At 42.0% G+C, this 20,822-nt stretch overlaps 2 protein-coding genes and 1 non-coding gene across 3 annotated transcripts; 1 reads left to right on the top strand and 2 right to left on the bottom strand.

Annotated features, from left to right (window-relative positions):
• The first annotated feature begins 219 nt into the window (after positions 1 to 219).
• Positions 220 to 291, top strand: Trnad-guc (transfer RNA aspartic acid (anticodon GUC)). The gene has a single exon. It is a non-coding gene; the product is annotated as a tRNA-Asp (tRNA).
• A 14,852-nt stretch (positions 292 to 15,143) lies between these two features.
• On the bottom strand, positions 15,144 to 15,974 carry LOC135501026 (uncharacterized). The gene has a single exon (XM_064792745.1). The coding sequence runs from the start codon at positions 15,972 to 15,974 to the stop codon at positions 15,144 to 15,146; it is 831 nt and encodes a 276-aa protein (XP_064648815.1).
• A 2,194-nt stretch (positions 15,975 to 18,168) lies between these two features.
• On the bottom strand, positions 18,169 to 20,769 carry LOC135501265 (putative E3 ubiquitin-protein ligase UBR7). Its single transcript, XM_064793290.1, has one exon. It carries the CDS (start codon positions 20,608 to 20,610, stop codon positions 19,291 to 19,293), a length of 1,320 nt encoding a protein of 439 aa, XP_064649360.1. The 5' UTR covers positions 20,611 to 20,769; the 3' UTR covers positions 18,169 to 19,290.
• Between the last annotated feature and the right edge of the window lie 53 nt (positions 20,770 to 20,822).

Consider the following 20,822-nt stretch of genomic DNA (forward strand, 5'->3'; position numbering starts at 1 on the left):
TGCATTCATAGCATGCGTCATATGTTTCTAGAGAATGTTGTTAAGTGTTATATGGTAGAGATGACGAAATGAGTTCACATTTAGGGAGGGGCCACATGGCCGCAGTCGCTTTATTTTTTAAACTTGGCGCCCTAAAAGTTTACTCGACTTCGTCATCGCCCGAACGTTTTGAGTGCCCGTAGAGAATGATATGCTTTAGCGCGAGGTCCCTTACAGCAATCTTCGGTAGTATAGTGGTAAGTATCCCCGCCTGTCACGCGGGAGACCCGGGTTCGATTCCCGGCCGGAGAGGCCTTAATTTTTTTTTTTGCTTCTTTATCAACATTCATTTATCATTAACATTGTTTTATGAGTGCAATCTGAAGGTATGCTTGACTTGTAGAGACATGAATCTCCAAGATAAATTCACTGAAAAATGTAAACGCATATACTATAGTTTATATACTGTAATAAGAGGCAGTGGAAGTACAGTCGTAAAAAGTAGATCGAACACTTGATCGAAAGTAGATTGAATGAATCAGAAGTGACCTCTGGACAACCCCCCCCCCCTTCCCGAATGTCCCTCACCTGACCAGATGACTTTTCACCTTCCACTACACCCAAAAACGAGGAAGTTCAATGTCTCCATAACCGTAGAGATGGCACGGCGATCGTTTCTAATGGTTATGACTATGAGGCTTCTTCCAAGAAGACTCTTCAAGTCTTGGCAATGCCAGGTAAGAAGTCTTTGGTTACATAGCGACGAGAAATCGACAATCCCTGCAGTAGGAATCTAAATATAGCTACGGTGTTGGTATTTCTGTCTGCGTCAAGGTAGTAGTTATTCAAGACAGTCTATTTCTGGCGGCGTTCATATCTTGGCTTATAGAAAAAGATGCGGTTTCTCGATCTTATCAAGTCTAGAACGTGACGTCAAACCGTAGTGTTATTACCAAGTCTACAATAAGCGTATTGTATCTAACGTGACGTCATAGGAGTACGCTTACCGTAGACATATAGCTTACAAAAAAAACTGACACCCCGTGAGATTCCACTGGCCCTTCCCTCTGCTTGAGTTGTGTTGTCAAGCTAAACCAGGGTGTTGTAAAACAGTCATTTTCATTATTTCCACCCGGCCATAATCATTTACCAGCGGGTCACATGTAAACTGAAAGAACCCGTAGCATATTACCACCTCACAACATGCTAATGTCACTGCGCTCAGAATCTTCAATTAATTTATAAAAATACTCCACTGCGCCGGAGTATAGCATGAACCACGCCTAAGCAGTTTGTTTGCCCTTATTCGCTAACTTGTCATTCTGTCACCATCTCCTGATCTTTAAATTTCTTTAACCAATGACAACCAAATATGGACAAAACTTAGCTAATGTCAGCGATGCGCTTGTTCAAAGGAAAGAAACACCATCTTCTGGTAAGCCCTGGGAAAGGTAAATGTCAAAGGAGAAGAACAAGGTATCTTGAGACGCACTTGGAGCTGAGATAATCCGGGGAGATTCCTATTTCGATCTCAATGAGATTCTTTTGATGTCTTACGTGGTTACCGCCGTATGCTGGGTGCAGTATCTTGAGTCTCGAGTGGCCCACTGAAATAGTCTCGGTACGGGACGGGTATATGGGTATATCAAAAGTCAGTAATGAGTTAGTTTCTTGCTTTCTTCATTCTAACCCGCCTCAAGTTCTCGACTTCGGATTCGGGGCCGGTGTAACATCTGTGGTTGTTCCCCATGTTTCAGTGTTTCCAAACAATAGGCAGCTAGAGAGACCATGACTTTTCAATAGGGGGGATACACAGAAAAACTCGTCAATCTATTTTTGAGCGTTCCCAAACAATGAGGGGAAACACTCAAAAACAGAAACACTCAAAAACATTACACCGGACTTCGGAGGCATAAGAGTGCCTACTTCTGGTATCAAACACTATTTCAATGTGCATGCTTCTGTCAAAACCAGGATCCTGACACATTACCTTCTGTGATGATAGCAACGAGTGCATGATGATGACATCACGAGAGCAGACTCCACGCATGAAAATTTAAGGTTGGCGGATGAGAAATCTCATGAAAGCAGATTCGTACCATGCAGCAGTCAATAATTAGATCTCTGCTGCTCGGAGTCTTGAGTGTGTAGGAGTGAGTATTCGATTTATAGGGTTCTTCTCGGTTCATCCGAGGAGACAGCAATTAAACGGCCGGGTCGCCCACTCAATGCCAAGCCCTTGGCTCCGGGAGTGGGTAGTTGGAAATAGAATGATTAACAGTAAAATACGAGTCGTAACCGCAGAGACATCGGGTTTCTTCTCATTATAGTATATTTTATGTTTTGTATAAATGGAAGAGCATATTCTTCTTGTGACATCCAACAGATGAAGAGAAACTCGACTGGGCATGTTTAACAGGATGATAAACAGATGAATAAATGACACTCAGGAAAATGTAAATGACACTCAGGAAAATGTAAAAACCATGACTATCTCCTTTGTCCCTCCAAAATAAGGCCTAGTTTCCCCTTATGACATCACTATTTCGGACACTCAGCGCCCCATTTCTCGAAAGGTGTATAGTTTTCTTGTCATTTTGTATAAGTACATCTTGACATAGAGAAATATTGTTTTTGGTTAGTTCTAAAATGTGATCATGTGTAGGCGCATAGATCTGTCACTCGAAATTAATGGGTGCATGCAAGCATGACAATAATGTATATAACAATATGATCAGGTAGATGTGGTCTGACTCACGTATTCTATACTGTTAAGGTTTAATTGGGCAATAATCCATAATGTTTGGCAATATATACATGTTCTCTAAGATGCGTTCACATTGTCCAGCTTAAGTTTTAAGGTGTCATTTCATTTGTACATTGCATGATATTATTTTCATAATACGTTGTTTTGTTATTTGCAGCTAAAGTCGGACCTAGTTCGCGCATATAATAAAGGGAGAATTCGGACTGAATGAATAAATCCAAACACTGTGGGGAATCCATGGAAACGCTGCGATTCCTTTGTGCTGCCAGTTTCATTGTCCATCTGTCAATGTATGGGCATGACGTCACTAAAATCAGACAAAGACTCGTCGTAAACAAGATTAGTTGATCAACGTTCCACCAGGCAGCGCTCAAAGATATCCGGAAGTTAAAGGTAACCAGAGTACAACATAATAAAAAGCGGCACTTCCTGGAAAAATGTCACAACTGAAAGTGTTTATGTTGTTGTACGCAGTTTTGAGAGATGTTCTGTGAAATACCCCAAAACCGAGAAGAAAGAATAAGAATTCTATCTATACTTTATGCTCAATCCTTACCCAAGACTTGTTGGCATGATGAGCAGAGAGAGTTCCAAGCCCGTATAAAATGCTGGCGAGCATATCATAACCACCCATCGTATTTTCCGCTGCTCCAGTTTTTTTTATCTGTTATGATGTTTTCGAGCATGTTCGTAGGGTGAAAATGTGTTGATTAAGGAACGTTCCCGGCCACCAATCTCACCCCTGCACGAAGGTGTGAAGTAAAAATCTCCTCCTGCAGATGCGTTAATTTTCAAGTACGAAGCATGGTAACTTGATCAACAAAAGATAGAAACAACGTATGAACCGTGGTAACTCGAGCAACAACAGTTTCAGCCCACGGTTTTGTCACACCCAGGGAGGGACGCGCTCCTTTGAGAACCTACTCTCAACGGTCCGGGTCAAACCAAAATCGCTGAAGGCTCTTCTTGACTCGACTCCCTAGGCAGCATGCATAGTCATCCTATAGTCTTCTTATACGGGGCGATGTACGAGGCCATTGCGTCCGGAGTGTAGTTCGGCTTGACAATTCCCATCCTGAGGAAATCTGGGGTTAATGTTCGCTTCTCCGGCCCTGCACAGAGTGCGTGTTCTTCAGCTCATAAAGTTCGGGTTCAGGGGGTTATAAGATAAAAATCATATTGATAATAACATATTATATTAACCCCTGATTTCCTCAGGGTGGACAATTCCATTCTTACGCCTAGCTTCCAACGTCCTTAGATTCAGATTTTTGATACTCCTGATGATGACCCAGAAATCTAACCATGGAAACTTTCTGGTCACCCAAAGCTATAGGTCATTGGGTCAGTGGGTTATCATGTTTGGGTTCGGGACTGGTGAGCAGTTTCCTGGGATTTCCCACTCGTTTCAATAAATCAATTGCCAGATCAATTACACTATTTCTTCCTGTTGCTGCATAAGGAACGTACTGCACGCACGGACTGTCTGTTGTGAAATGCCGCAGTAAAGGGCCCGCCCGTCCCGGTTGCGCGATCATGACGCAATTTTGTTTTCATAAAACCACGGTTTCTATTCTCTGATTCTTGTAGAGAAGTCCATGATGACACTAACAGGGCGGGCCCCGATAACTTAATATTACGAAACCGATGGCGAAAATAGCTTAAAAGTTGCATCACTTCTTATTCATGTCAAACAATTATGGGGAAATAATAGAAAATTGCCGCGGCCAAATAAAACAATTTATTTTTGCATAAAGGCATGACCAAAAATAATTATGAAAGGTTTCGCCGTCACTTTTTTCCCGCGAAAATAAGCGCGGGAGATATTTCGTAATACGCGGCGTGAGCGTCCGGTGGTCTGCTATGGAGAAGCAAAATAACAGAAGAAAACATCTTCTCTTTCCTATTACTGATGTTGTAATGAGTTATTTGTTCTGATTTCGACAAGTGCACCTTGGGTGGCGGTCTTGTGTAATATTTTCGTTTTAGTGGGGAGGCGTAATCTACGATGGGGCATAAGAATATTGATAAAATGAACTGATGTGCTCATGTCTTCTTCTCAATTAACCGGCTGCTTTGGCTGACGAAGTTATTCTATGGTACATAAGTTCTGGACAAAGACAAGGTCCTGTCATCAGGCTTTTTTGCTGACTCACTTTTTTCAGTGGATTAAAGTGATATTACCAGCATAGATAAGGCCGATGCATGGTTATACATGTGTATATTTATTGCAACATGAATCGAGAGTACTATAGTACTTTGCTGACTACACAAAAACAGAGTGAAACGTGGGCCGCATTGATAGTGAGTGAATGACCCATCTGTTGGTGATCGAAGAGCGAGTTGCTGATTAGTAAACGCATCCGTTGCCATGGCGACGTTGATGACGTAATTTTCTGACCGCGGAGATTGCTGTTTATTTAATATTATATTCTGATGAAATCTTCCCGCGTTTTCCATTGTGGGCAAGCGTCATTACAGAAACTATTGTGTCCTCGAATAAATTGGGTCAAATATTTTCGTTCGTCTCGGTGACATTCAATTGAAATGGGTTGAGATAAATCGAATAACTGCTGACTTGGCATGTCGCCAGATAATTATCAAGAGAGCATGTATCGGATCATGGGGGGTAAAATCAGGTCGTTGACAGCAGACGATGTCAATATTGGACGTGATGATATATTGTCATGAATTGGAGTTGTTGCATCATTGACGCCACAGTCAAACATATATGACCTGACAGCAGCTGAAGGCCCGGTCTGTCTAGACTATACATGCATATCGATATCATTCCATTATAACCCGCATAATCTACAACCAACTCGAGTTATGCTACACATCTCAGACACATCTGGTGAGACATATATTTAGACAGAGTAACAGTCAATTTACTGGGATATGACATTATATGCCGAGTGAGAGATATCATACCTCTATATCTATTTTCAACAAATGCCATTTTGAGATGCCTCTATACATTCATAGTTCTGCTGAATGAAATAAATATCCTGTCTCTCTTCTCAGGAATGGTGTCTCCATACATATCGACAGGAACTCCTCCTTGGAAGAAGGATGGCTACACGGAATGAAGTTTTCTAAACTGTGGTGTGAAATTATGATATGTGGAAGCAAACGAAAGTCAGAAATGATTTTATATAGCACGACACCATTTAGATATTGATAAACCTGGATGGGCTGTTTGGGCGTGTCATACGATGGTCTCTGCGAAAAAGACTGATGCCCTGAGGTGTACCGTATGATTTTATTATGTATACCGTTGAAAAAGCAAATAAATAAGTCGCAAAAGGAAGTTGTATTCTAATCCCTTTGTTGCTATATTAATGACCTCCACCTCTGGTCAGACAGGTATAAAAAGGCCTAATATCCATGGACTGTCACGAATTTCATTGGAATGTTTAAGAACAATTGTTAACTACTGCATATGAGTTGAATAGTTGGCCCAGGTCCGGTCAAGAAAACCAGTCCGTTGGTTTTGTCCATTTGAGTGGGCAATTGTTTACAAGTAAGGCATGCCTGGGATTGACTACACCCGAAATTCTTTCGTAAATATTTGGTTCCGGCAGAATGCACCGAATGCCTCGGATTTGCCTGCCCACGATATGCATGCATGTTGTGCGTCGGTATAGCTCCTCGGCAGTTTACACACCACTGATAAATCAGCATCAGGATTCGGTCACAGGTGGGGGTGGGAACAGGATCTCGCGCTGGTCAGGAACAGGATGGGGCTGAAAATGCGGCAGTGACCTACATTTCTCAAGAATCGGGAATGGGGTTTATGCGGCACAAAGGTAATTCATACCTTGTCCCCCAAACCACCTGATAGTTGATCTAAAAAACTTTCCCCGCGACCCAATTTTCTCCCCTGATCAGCGATTATAGCATGGTTCACCTGGCCTCGACCTGTCTTTCGTTTTCATATACATGTATACAAATTGTAATTAAAAACCCCAGCAATGTATAATTAACACATTTCAATCATACACACCTCAAAAATGTAAACATATCTTTCCAATGTTATCAAACGGGTTTAATGAGTCAGATTCTTTTGAAGTTGGGACATTATTTAAGGCCCACTCATACATCACGTGATAGGATGATACTTATAGGCCTTCCATCCGGGCATTCACTGGCAAAATGCCTCTATATATCGTCTCGTGGCAATGACTGTCTGTACTAAATAGCCCTTATGCTATAGGCCTATTGATTGCACGATATTGGCGGGCAAGAAATACAGGTCAAATATCGTCTAATGGGCAATAATCGCTCTATTAAGAAAATGCCAGTGAACCCGGACCACAGCCAAAGGTCTCTATGTCAGTCCAGAGTCCGGTTAATTCTAAAACCTAGGACAAATCCAAAGACTGTAAAAAATACAATGAATATGAATTCAATCTTTTTCAGTCTCCAAATCCTGAAAAATCAATGGTGTAGATGAAATAACATGGCGCAATAACATTCCTGCCAAATATTATAATGTCATTTTCTGCGTATAGTACTTTGACCATATTTGGAAGCCCAGTTGGCGGCGCCGGGAAGTGAGGTGGCGTCTGGAGAATTGGCGGGAAATTGGAACGCCAAAATGAAATCACGACCATACACTGATAAGAAGAAGGGCTGTCACAGAAACAGAAGTCACCCGGCTATGCGAGAGGCCCTATATGTCAAAGTGACTCTGTTTGATGCAGATACTTTTATCGTTGTCTATCGCCTATCGAAAATGGAAAATGGGAAGAATGGCCAGATTCAACGGAAGTACTACTAACAGCCACACCTAAAACAGTCGCTTTTAGCCAAACGGGATTAATTACTGATGCGGCAAGTAGGCCTTAAAACTGCCTGGCACAAATTTTGTAGCCATTAGTAAATGTTATGTCCGCGTCGTTTGGGGCTCTGGAGGGCGACGAAACAGCGACGGAACTACCCCCCCCCCCACCACCACCCATTGCCCGTCAAGTGGATTCCCAAAGTACTCCGTCAAAGAACGTGATAAATATTTCGCAAAAAAGATCGAAAAGACGCTGCGCCATCCATCCATCCGTTCTGTCAACAAGAAACTATTTCGGTACCAAATATAGCAATATCGAGTTCCATCGCGCCAGAAAAATATCAATCGATATTCAGGGATCCCGGATTAGCTTTACCTTAGCACTGTAGTTATTTATATCTTGTCACTTTATCAGATAGCGTTGGAGGCAACCGCGCCTTCAGGAGGAAGCAATACAACCAATTCATTGCTTCTTATGCTGTATTTCTTGCCGGAAGTGTCATCGGTTCTAGGTAGCCGAACGTAGGCGTATACGCTCATGCCTGGGGAAGCCATTTCTGCTGCATTGTTATAGGAGGCGAAGAACCCAAGCTCTTAAAGGTCATATCTATTTGATTTGAAAGCACGGGTAATGTTGCTGTTATATTTACCTTTTACGGTATGGTGTATCTTTTTTCTATATATTTTCAAAGGAGAATGATACAATGCCTGGGAAAGGTATCAATTACAATAGATATGCCAACGGGCCTAGATGTACCTGCGGGACGATCAAAGACTAGCGACACGGATGACAATATCGTAACATCTTGTCTTAGACTCAACCGGAAGTAGGGCATCATATTTGCAGCGGAGAATAATAGTGTGAAGGTGAGGGGCGGGCGTGGAGATGAGATTGAACAAGAAATAGGGGATTTAAATTCGATTAGTAAGAGCGATAACAAATTGAATGTAACAAGGGTTTTGGTTGTCCCGTAATCCGGAATCCAAGGCAAGATGTTTAGCTTTCATGATGGAGCCGATCCTCTCATAAAGTCCAGTTTTATTTCCGTGTCGTCCTCTTTTGGGGAAGGGGAGGGAGGAAGGGAATGATCAAGGGTCTTGAGAAAAGCGTATCATCCTCTTTACTCTCGTGAAAAGTTGAAAACGTATGACTACATGAACGGTTTCAATAATTATTCTTAGCTGACATTTCAACGGATTGTTTACCTATGACGTCACTAAAGAGCCAGAAGCATAGAAGATTATGCAATGGTTGGATACAATAGGCTCGGGTGGAAATGTCATCTATTTATCTATGGTTGACATTTCAACTTAAAAAGAAGGTGATATTTGAGCATTACTCTAATTACTTTCCCTACCTTAGCGGAAATATCAGCAATCCACCGGAAGTAAATGAAATATATAGGCCTATACCACGTTTATTTTACTGATGAAGACTTAGTGTCTTTGCAAAGTAATGAAAGCAGGACATCTGAAAAGGGTAACGGAGTTACGTAAATATGGGAAGTATAACGATTACCTCGAACAGTAAACGGGATGTTTGGAAAAATAATATACCTGTGGAGGGGGAGATACAGACACAAATATGATTTTGTTATTTGGGCTGTGGCTCACTGTTCCTATTATTGGTAATCAGCGTTTGGTATAGATTACTGTTCATACTTCTCAAACATCTCAAAGGCAAGACTCAATGAATACCTACAGTTCTTGGTGGACTGGTATTATCGCGGTTGGGCGTGTATAACAATCGATCATACATCGACCAATAATTTTTAAAAATAAACTTATGACGTTCTTACAGACTGCATGTCCAGGGAAGACCCCGGAAATTCCCAACTGTTGGTTGATGGCAACGAGATTGGGGGTATATCCCAAAGAACCCTGTCGATATTTATTTATACTCAGATGACGTAGACGCGGCCTGGTGGTCCTGGAGCAAAAATATATATCCTAACCTTTATTAATCAATCGACGATCGATCAAATGGCAGTACAGACGATGAAGGCATATACAAGTTAAATAGCATAAGATTAATGCTGCAGGTGCTACAGATGTGCTATCGTTCACTGCAACCCTCAGAAAAGGATAGGTGCTTATTTGAACCCTTTAGGGTGCTAACTTTAGACAATGAAGGGGTGCCTATTTCATGGGGTGCCTCATATTTCATGGGGTGTCTATTTCATGGTTCTATAAGGGATAAATAGTGTCGCAAAAATGAGCCTATGATAGTAATGATAAACCGAACTCTAGTAACAAATATATTCCCCGATAAATTGGCGTTAAATTTAGTGCAGGATTGTGGATTTCTAAGTGACTCACTATTCCTGATGATGCATCATGGGCGGAATTTATATCCTAAATTTGCTGGAAGTTTGCATACAATAAAGGGTGTTGTTACACATGATGACCTGATTCATACAATGACGCTGTTGATATCTTTAAGGTTAATGTCTCAGACTTATTTTAGTCTCAAATTTCTACAATTATTGCACGGTCAAAAAGAGCGTAAACAGGCGATTATTAGTGCCACCCTCGTTTGTGTATGTTCCTTTATTGAGAAATCAGAAAGGTACGCGGAATCTGCTAACATACCGGGTATCAATAGTCTGCTACGCCCCGACTTTGTTTTCCTTGCCATACTTTCCGGGCACCTCGAATAGGTACATACGTCATGAAGTAAATGGGTCGCTAGTAAGTGACGTCACAATGGCAGACCACGTGTTTGGCGCTTTGCCAAATTCGCGTACAAGATTGATCCAGGTTCCAGGAAGTGTTTACCATCTGTTGCGAAATATCGGATTCGACTGAGTTGTCGGCCCATTTCGAAATATTTTCCTGCCTGGATTGCCCCACATTGCCGAAACCCGTACTACGTATGCTCCTCCTTTAATAGTACGAAAATTTAGAGGTGAGACAGCCACAAGGAGCCGTATGTGGCCGATTGGCCATTGCAAAATCAAGAATGGCCATCATCAATGATACTACAGTACAATCATTCTCTCGGCAGCTATTGCCAGGTCAGTGACCTGACAGGCAGCTGTGATGCTATTTGATTGGTTCCTCATGTGTACATATACGACTATGCTTACATGTACATTTGTAGATATTTCGTTTTTTATTGCCAGACAAATAAGCCTATGGTAATAAGACACCGTACTTGTAACTGGGGTGTTTACTAGGATTCGGATGCAATGTTCACCATCCTGTCAGCCCGCCCTTTTCACGCCCTAACCTACCATCACTGGGCAATGATTAATTTGGCACATCGTCAAATACGTGAACAACGCTGACCGACCAAAGATCCAGGCCCGAATCGATGCAGGCAATTTTGGGTCAGAATCATAGGGTCAAGTTCAAATGTTCAATCAGGGAGGTATTATTAAGAATATCTCTATGGTCCAATAAAAAGGACATTTCAAACTTATTCTCGGCGATGTAATTTTTTTGCCTTGGCAAGTTCACCACAGTTTACCCACAGTTCACCACAGACTATTGTCTTGACTGTCTAAAATCACACAAAGTTACATCGCGATAACATTGCGCCATATTCACATGATCCACGAGGTCGACCAAAGGTTTTTCAACTTGTCCCGAACAAGTTCAATAGTGCAATCGGCTCATTGCGAAACCGATAGTTGCACAAATGATTGACATACAGTACATCACAAGTGCACAAAGATATCAAAGCAGAAGTATAATGTGTGTGTGTGCGTATATATAAATGCTGATGATATCGATTGAAAAATGTAATCATCCGTACGTGTTCCATCCTGACGTCATCCCATTGAGAAGAAGGATTCCTCGCGCCTCATTCCCAATGGTTGGCAGTGCTGTTTTGATTTCATTCAGCAGCACCATGCACAAAGACATTCCATTAAATGTGACCTTCTCGAATCTCTCTCTTTCTAGGCGGCCTATACTGATATCATAAAGCTGCGCACTGTCAAATTGTTGGAGCACACCTCCTTTTACGACGTGCCAGAGAACTGGGCCCTTTTTTACCCCTGCAGAGCAGCCTCCCTCCACCGCACCGAAGTACCAATAATAGAAAGTGCTTACGCCTACACCATGAAGCATCTTTGTCATTTCATCTTGTCTTGAGAGATAACATTCTTTTCAAAGATTTCATCTAAAGTTTTCTAAACCTTCAGGGATTACACCTTATGTGGTAGAAGGAGTGGTGATGACATTTCATTCGTGGCATCAATGGTTATTTATGATACAAGAAGATACATGACAAATGCCAAGAGTCATCTCCCATGGATTAAACTCGCCGATATCGACCACCTCTCTCTCGCAATCATAGAAATATACACCGGTTTCCATGGAAATGAGATACACGTCTATTCCTACCCTCGCCCATCACTTGACGACAAAAGGGTCATTCTGAGATCGCCGTTGTCCCCCTAACAAAGCTTTTGTCAACGCTCTTGGTATATCTCAAGAGTTAAAACACTGTATAAGAGTGTAAAGCACGATAACATCATTCCAAGTTAAATTGGAATAAAGATTTCATAACAAAGGGTCTCGATATCCTTTTCTCACAAAGGATGACGAAAATGTCCAAGGGGTTGAAATAGAACGGAGCGTTGCTGACGGCATTGTTGTGAGAATGTGCTAAGTCGGCGGTTATTATTGTGGTTATGAATATTTTTAGATGTTTTGTTGTGAATTTGGTTATTTATCGCCATGGTACATGATGCAATGCAAAACCTATATTTGTACGCTACACAGTTAGTATAAAACGATAATAATTATCCAACTTAGATTTGATTGCAATTATCTTTATATAGGCCACAATTCGGTATGAGACGATTTGTCAGACTGGTTCAGTCCATGCAGTAGATGTGTTTGGACTGATTTTGTTTCACAAAGGCTTATCAAAACAAAATTATGAATATTGTACAGCTTGATAACGATTTTCGTAATTAATGGTAAAAGTTGTTTGGTTTTCAGTTTGGTTATCCAGTAGATGGTGTTTGGACTGGAATGTTAGCGGTTTGGACAAAGGCTTAGTATGAAACTCAGTAATCAGTCGTCATGCATTGCTTGTTTGGCGTTTTTACAGTAGTTGTAAGCAAATTGGTGTGATCCACTGATTTGTTTGTATGTTTTGTGAAATGAGAAGTTCTTGATTGCAATCAGGTTGAGATACAAATTTATATATTTTAATATATGATACAACTTTAGACTCGATTGTTAATCTAACTGTTTCTCGGTATTTATAAAATGTGGTAAATTCATTACTCAATAATCGCCGGTTTTGTTCTTGCCAAGATATGTGCCAATCAGGCATGACTGTAAAAATCAATAGTTTCATGAATAATGACAAACTTCCAGGAATTCAGGCCAAATAAAGATTGATAATGGGTAACTAACTATGATTGGGTGAAAGTTTGGTTTGAAGTCCCAAGGGTACGAAAGTGGTGTCTGGTGGTGTTCGTTATGGGCAGATATTTCATCCAGAGAAATTCAAACTATTTGTTGTAGGATGACATTAGACTATATTCCAGGTATATATTCGACCCCCGTATTCCAATCCAACTATTCAGGGTATTCAACGGTCTAGCCATATCGAATGCCCCGTCTGGCATTCCTTCTTATAAATGGGTATTCCATCCGGTCTAAGATACCTTTGCCACGTGCTTCAAGTTCAAGGTTACTTCTATTCCGTGCCAATACCATGGGTATGGTTTTGTGCGGGGGGGGGGGAACCTGGCCCATTTTGACCAACAGTTTCTTGAACTGTTTTGTTGTTTTGGCGGAGAGAAGAAATACATGTACTTCGAAAATTTGCAGATTTTATACGTGTAATTATTTAAAGTGTATATATCCATAAAGACCTCAGCATACTTTGACGGAGTGTAACATACACAAACAGTATCATCATCTGTGTGGATTTGCAGGAATTCGAGCTTCTTTCGAGTTCCCGCACCCTTTTTTTTAGAATAGAGCATGAACCGAGGTGATCTCTAGTGCTGATGATTCTCCGAGTCATCGATTTCCATGCATTTCTCCCCACCCATCTGGCAGGGTTGACTCAGATTGTAAATTCCATGCAGATATTTGAGATCATCTCAATGGATGACTCACTTATCAGGCTCGTGAATGGTATTCTCCATGTATAGGGTCGCATCAGGATTCACAACTGGGCCAAGAACAAAGGACGCGTGCAGTTCGTGTAGGCTATCTAAAGCGGTAATTATGACAAGAGAAGCTAGCTTCATAAACAGAAACTGCTGGTGTTCATTTAAATTGTATTATTACAAACGAAACTTTGCCAATTAATGATTTTTACTGAGTTTGTGACTCAGGTTCACATGATCACCCAAAAGCATGTGGGTCAATCAGCTGATGTCACTGAGCTGTTTCGGTAGTTGCATGGTGGCCTTATTAACGTCATGACTCGAAGCAGACATAACAGCAAGTAGCCAAGGAAAAACCCTTGGCAACAAGCAAGCTAGGACCGACCTGTCCGTGTGGCGCTGCTGACTGCATGAAGGGCCTCTCCGATAGGTTCTCCAGTACAACATAGGCCCGGAAATTCAAGGTCCACGCTCCACGACTCAACAATAACAACGACAGGACCAAACAACATCCTTGGCTATGGATAAAGCAAAAGATGATATTCTTTTTACATCTTCAAAAATAAAATGTAACGTTTAATGTATACGCTCTTTTTATGTATCCATAGCCAATTCGAGACACGTTTGAAAAAGTCAGCCAAGAAAGAATATAAAAGTATTTCTTCGTTTATTTACAACGCTGAATATCAGCATTTTATAAAATCCTGCTTAGTCAAAGTTGGCAGGTTCCCGTCAATTTCCACCTATATATACATATTTTTGACATGAATGATGGTCAGTGATTAATGCATTGATAATGATGACTAATGACAGTAACGACAGTGCACCTTTTGTCTAGTGCACTATGGGCTATAAATAGATTGAAGTTATGTTTTTCTCAAGGCAAATTTGGCAATATAAAACCTAAACCGAGAATTCAAAGTGTTTAAGACCAAATAAAGTAAAGGTTAATTGAAAATCGAAAGGACAAACTTATAATAGGTTTCCAAAACGAACGAGGGAAATTCTCTTTCAACTTTAAAAAGAAATAATGGAAAAAATATGATTAATGTCTGTGAATGATGATTAGTTTTTGGCAGTGGTCAGCAAATATTGATTGTTATGCAACAGTCTTAGATAGATTCCACTCCAATGGACCAATAGTTCCAAGAAACAAAAGTAGTCTTTGGCTTCCAAAAGCTTTGTTTCACGTTGTCGTTAACAGCAGTTCAAATCAGACCATTGTCTTTTGTATTGTAATAAAATCGCGGGCAAGTGGACAATAACATCCTGGAAAGTCATAATCCTTTGTTGGAAGGGTCACAACCTACGCGATTCTTTCTAATAATAGAACATGGATGGTCTTTGTGTTGGGAGTCCACTCAGACAGTCACGTGACCCATTCGGAAATTAGGTCACCACACCTCGTGGCGTGAGTCACAATCCGAGTACGCCGTAAATTCCTCTTCGTGGAATGCACGGGGCAAGAATAGCACAATATCCGCTTAGGAGAGGTAAGGCCTCTCTAAGTCCTGAGTATTTCCTTTCATACAGTCATGGCCATAGCAATGATAGGGCCAGCTAACTTAGTAAAACCATTGGCAACCGCAGTCGCACATGAGTTCGTGGCGGGATTGTCCGAAGAGTAACCTTGACCCTTGTTATGATGCCCACTTTGGGCCACGTTCACAAGTCCGCTAAAACCAGAGTTGAAAATGTTCACGAGAGTAGATATCTGCGTGTTGGATTCCTGAGGATTTTTCGTTACCAGAGCTGAAGAACTGTTGTCGTATTTCGCTCGTTTAGACGAGTTTGATTCCTCTTCGATTTCAGTATGGCGCCTTTTGTTGACGCAACCGCCACACGACGTTGAGTAATCCGTCTGCCTGTTCAACTTTTTCGGCTCCAAAACGTCACAGCTGGGTCGAGTTCTATCACAGTCTGCTTTATTTTCCTGTAATTTTTCGTTACATTCCATCGGCGTATTCTCCTTCTTGTTCTCATTTGCAACAGCAGGATCGTTTTCTTTGTTTTCTGAGCACGTTAAGTCCTGATCTTTCGACTTCAGTTGAGATTGAACGTCACTTTCTGACTGAGCGTTGTTTTTCGTGTCCATTGATTCGAGAGGTCGAGAGTTCACAACAGATTCTTGTTGTTTACTCACAGCTTGTTGTTGAGAAAGTTTTTCAGCTTTCGCTGCCTCTGTTTTCGCCTGGACTGTAGCTCTGTAAGTCTCGATGATGAAAACATTCTTGGCTCGTTGAAGGACAGTGGAAACCAGGAGATTTTTGTGTAAATCCACTCCCGTACGACGACCTCTGGCCGAGGCAATCTTCCCCAGAGAAACGGCGATCAAACGTTGTGCTTCAACAGCCATCGTCTAAAACTTTTTTTCCTGACGTTTAGAATACTATTCCTTCCTATTCGGACCCGAGGTTGTCCAAACAGTGCGTTAAATCCGTTAGTTGTGAGCGACAGGCACGTCCGCACACGAGCAGCGTCTATAGTAGAATGAATTGGTACCGTTTGTGTAACATAACCTTATTTTGAAATTCCATGACGTCAGCGTCTGGGCAGGGCGCCAATCAAGTGACGCTGACTAATGTGCATATTCATAAACTGACAGGTGCATGCCCGCCTTTTTCTGATTCAACCAATCAGAATGCCTAGATATGACGTTATTTGACCGCCACGTGACCTACCGCCGTGAAACAAGCCAAACAAAGAATAACACTCGAGCTGCTGTCATGGAAACGTAGCCCCATTCATATTTTTAGAACGGGAAGTCCGCTTTATCTATCTAGAAATGTATGTGACGTAGTGGAAGCTTTATATACCGTTTGCCTTATTTGGAACCATATTGGCATCGTAGACATTGGCCCAGGTATTTGTAAATACAAAGCACATGGCCTATTAGTCTATTTGGCGGGTTCAGCTTAGGTGCCACGTGGTATTTTCGCGTATATCATGATATGTAACAGATCATGACTGTACTTTGATTCTCATCGTATGACTGACTAAAGTCATGTTGTTTTCACAATGGTAGTGATTAATTGGCCAATAATAACTCTTGGCCAAGATATCATGTTTGCGGTTTGGTCTTTCCAGATGGAATAAGGCCAATGGGTTATGATATAAAATAGCCTGTGCCTGGGACGCTGTGGACAATTATTTCGGGAAAATATTCGTGACAATTGTGACATTCTCGCATCGATGACCCAGTTATGATATACGAACCAAGAAGAGTGCGGGCCCAGAAGGACCTTTGGTGACTTGCAGTCTCCCCCTTTTCCATACCCGCCCTTCTCCGCTTGCTCATCTCGCAGTCGCGCCGCGGGCGAAATGAAACAATGAAACTGAACTTGGAAAAACTACGTATGGCCCAGCCTAAATTAAGTCTACTTTAACACACCACATTCGCGCTAGAGTTTGCGTAGATGCCATCTGACCGGGACCGCAGGTCAGCATCTTTGGCCACCCGCGCAGTAAAACTGTCCACAGATATCGTGTTTTTTTACACTCTGGACGCAGTGGACCGACCTCGTTCCTCACACAAGGAGACCAAATAGGATGACGCAATGGGCTGCCCAGGGTGTCTAGTTTCTTTAGGCACGCAACCTTTACACTGTATGAATAAAGCAAGCGACCAGGAAGTTACCCGAGAAAACTACACTCCCAGAACAGTTTCGGCGTTCAACCCAAATATTTTCTCAAACATCAACTTTAGATATATAGCCTACACTGTATTTTTTGGCAAGGAACGTACAAGGAAGTTTACCCGGCGGAGATATGGCAACGAGATGGACTGTACACAGGGGTGGTTGGACTAGGGAACATCCAAGGGTATCCAGTTGTAGATATAGATATAAGAAGGCAAGCAGGCAGCCAGGTCTCGTGACCATTGGCTTTTAAAAAAGTACATTTTGTATATACATGTATATATAAAAATAGTAGAAATAATTCCCGGTAAAGAATTGGGCCGATCCTTGGCTTCATGCCTAAATTTAGAAAATTGGCACACCCTTTACTAACATTGGTGACAACAATATTCCTAGAAGTCATTGATATTGATTCAGTGTTAATTTGCAACCGCCTAATTCGTAACCCCCAGCATTTGTAATCAGCTAAAGATAGAATCAAACGCAACGCCCAGATAAGCGGTAATACGGAAACGAATGTGTTGCCATCTATGTCGAAGTGTAGTAATTATGCACCGCGCAGGACTTAGACAGGTGTACCAATTCCCAGGGACAAGAGTCTTAGGTCATGGGTCTCTAATGTACTGCCTACAATAGGGAAGAAGTTTTTCCAGGAAGGACATTGAAGTCTGCTTAACTAGAACATTCTTACGGTGCTCAACTCGGAGTGTGGCTATAGTAATTTGTGATTTGGAAGGGAGGGGGGCATCCTAAGTACCATCCCTACACACGAAATTAGTTGCACCACTCCACGCGTAACAACATGTACCTCAAGGGAGGGCTGACTTGTCTCACAATGAACAAGCCCTATTCAGCAAGATGCTGATAAAGAAGGAAGGCAATGCATTGTATCAAAATAAAGTTTTATTGGTAACACTGACATACAATGAGGTTCTACAACAGCCTGCTGAGCAGGGTTTCTGGGTAGTCAAATATTAATACATAGGCATACATTATGCAACAGACAAACAGAACTTACACATTACAAGAACATGAAGATCATTTTAAAAATGGCACTTCCAAAACATACGTAGTATACATACATGTAGACGCGGAGATCTCGGAAGAGTTACACTTGGCCACAGTCATTGATGTATAGGTAAACGTTTTTCAGTTGCTCCCCGTGGAAGTCTGAAGACCACGTACCCCCTCATCGTACATGTACCACCTCACTTTTAGAAACATTTCTTTGCAAAGAACAGGTAATACAATTATGTCCTTCCACGTGTTCTGGGGAGGCACCGTACAGGTGATGTGTTAGAACTCTCTAGTCCTTGCTTCGGCAGAGAACTCGTTTGTGATTTCTTCTGGATGAGTTTGGAGCAAGTTCCCCCAAACAAAGTTGTTTCGGAAACTACCCAAAAATATTGGTACCAACAAAAATACTGGGATGACCCTATTGAGCCAGTTAAGTTGCATCTAATACATATAGGCCTCTTACATGTTCTTTCTTCCACACGACAGATTTGTGATCCCACTTCCGACAAGTAAAAACAACAAATTCGAGAACAACCTGGTTGGTATTCTAGCTCCTTCATAGTCATCCCCTGCAAGAACGGTAACATCACACCCCTTTAGACCACCCAAAAGGATCCTACGTGGATGACTTCCGCAGTGACCTTTGCAGGGTAACCCCCCGTTGGGATAGAAGGATCAACCCCCACGATCCCCCCGACATCGCACAGTGCAAAAATACCTTAGAGTTCACCCACTAGACCTTCTAGAAGGATCCTCAGACACATGCAGGGGTTGAACCCCTGTCCGGATATGTGCCAGAGCATTACTTCCAGAAGAACCAAGACCAATAAAATGTCATGGGACTTCAGTTATCACCATGAACATAAGGTAAAACCTGTTTGGCCTATTCTTTCAAGCATGTCACATATTGTCTCGTAGCAAATTTTGTGGTCTTGCAGTTACCGTAGGCTGAAAAGTACAAAATTGTCAACGAAACTCCTGCTACACCAGCTTAGTTTTAAAACTGCAAAGTCAACCTCAACGGCAATTAAATGGAACACTAACTCTCTGTTTCTTCCTCGCCTCCATTTGACCGAAGAACTCTTTGATATCCTCTGCTCGGACAACCTTACCATTTTCGGCAAATTTCTTCAAGTACTCGGTCAACTCGGATTTCATGTCATTGAAGCCATGCAACAGATCCACTTGCTGAGTACGATGCATCTTCGACAGCTCGTGCATTCCCTTTTCATACTGAGATGATGAGCCGATGCCATCACCCTTTCCACGATTCTCGTACGATATTATTGTATCCGTTTCATCAGTCAAGAATGAGACCTTCTTATCCAAATACATCTCCTTGCAAGAATCACAACTGCACAATTTTGAACGCCAACCATTTTTCCAGAATGTGGCACCTTTGCGACTTTGAAATTCACGTTTCTTCAGCTCCTTAAGGCGACAGACAACATCCTCATTTGACACAGATGCGCCAGCTGCCATGTCAGATCCTGAACTTACTGCTGGTACCTCTCCTTTGACTGGCTCATTTGGGGCGGCACTATAAGCAGACTGTTCCTTGTCTTTTCCATTGACACCATTTTTGCGTTCTTTTTCAGCCCCTTTGATTTCAACGAGAGCGGACACTTCTTTCGACTGTCCATTAGAAGTGGTACAATCCTGCTCTTCCTTGACAACTTCAACTGGTGCTGCTGTTTCACTGCATGTCACCTTGACCTCGACCCCATGAACGAAGTAAGGCCACAAGAATTCACATGACTTCATGCAGGAGCCACAGATCATTTCATGATATTCTTCCGACTCCGGTAGCTCTGTCCCAAGATGGCGGCCATGGAACCAATCCTCGCAGACGACACACTGGATCATCTCGTCTTCAACCTCATCCTCTGGATCAGGATAAGGACGTGAACACGTGCAATAAGCTCCATGAAAATTATGATTGTATTTATTGTCCATGTTACGGGCCGATTTATCAGCCGACAACTTGCATTTGAAATCGGTGGGAAATTTCTCATTTCCGCAATCGCATCGGAATGATCGTTTCGTGTACAGCTCATAAAGTTGGTGGCCCTCGTGACATTCCAATGAGCATGCAAGGCATATTCCTGCAGAATCCCCTGGAGTAGCAGCCTCTGCACATGTGTGACAAGAATACAGTGCTTGCCTGTGTACATAACCATGTGGATATGTACAGTTGGTATCATCACTTGCTCCCAAAACAGCATTGGCATCATCCTCAAGCTGTTTTTCCTCCTCTAAAACATCAACCATAGACAGTACATTCTCTTCTTCCACATTTCCCTCCATCGAATTTGCTGTCATTTCGTTTTCAGACATGTTTATCGGGATACTTTGTTGCTAAAAATTGACAACTGCAATTCTTCCAAAAGTTAAAAACATGCAAGTCTTTCGCAAAAAAGGAGTGCTAATACATTTTGTGGACACAAATGTTTCACATTACGCGCGAGACTAATATCTTTGCAGCAGTCGAGTAGTCTATTATGGCACTAATAATTTTCGGCGCGAATTACTCCTTGTGGCGCCGCCTT

The sequence above is a fragment of the Lineus longissimus genome, chromosome 17 (genome assembly GCF_910592395.1).
Source record: "Lineus longissimus chromosome 17, tnLinLong1.2, whole genome shotgun sequence".
Lineage (NCBI taxonomy): Eukaryota > Metazoa > Nemertea > Pilidiophora > Heteronemertea > Lineidae > Lineus > Lineus longissimus.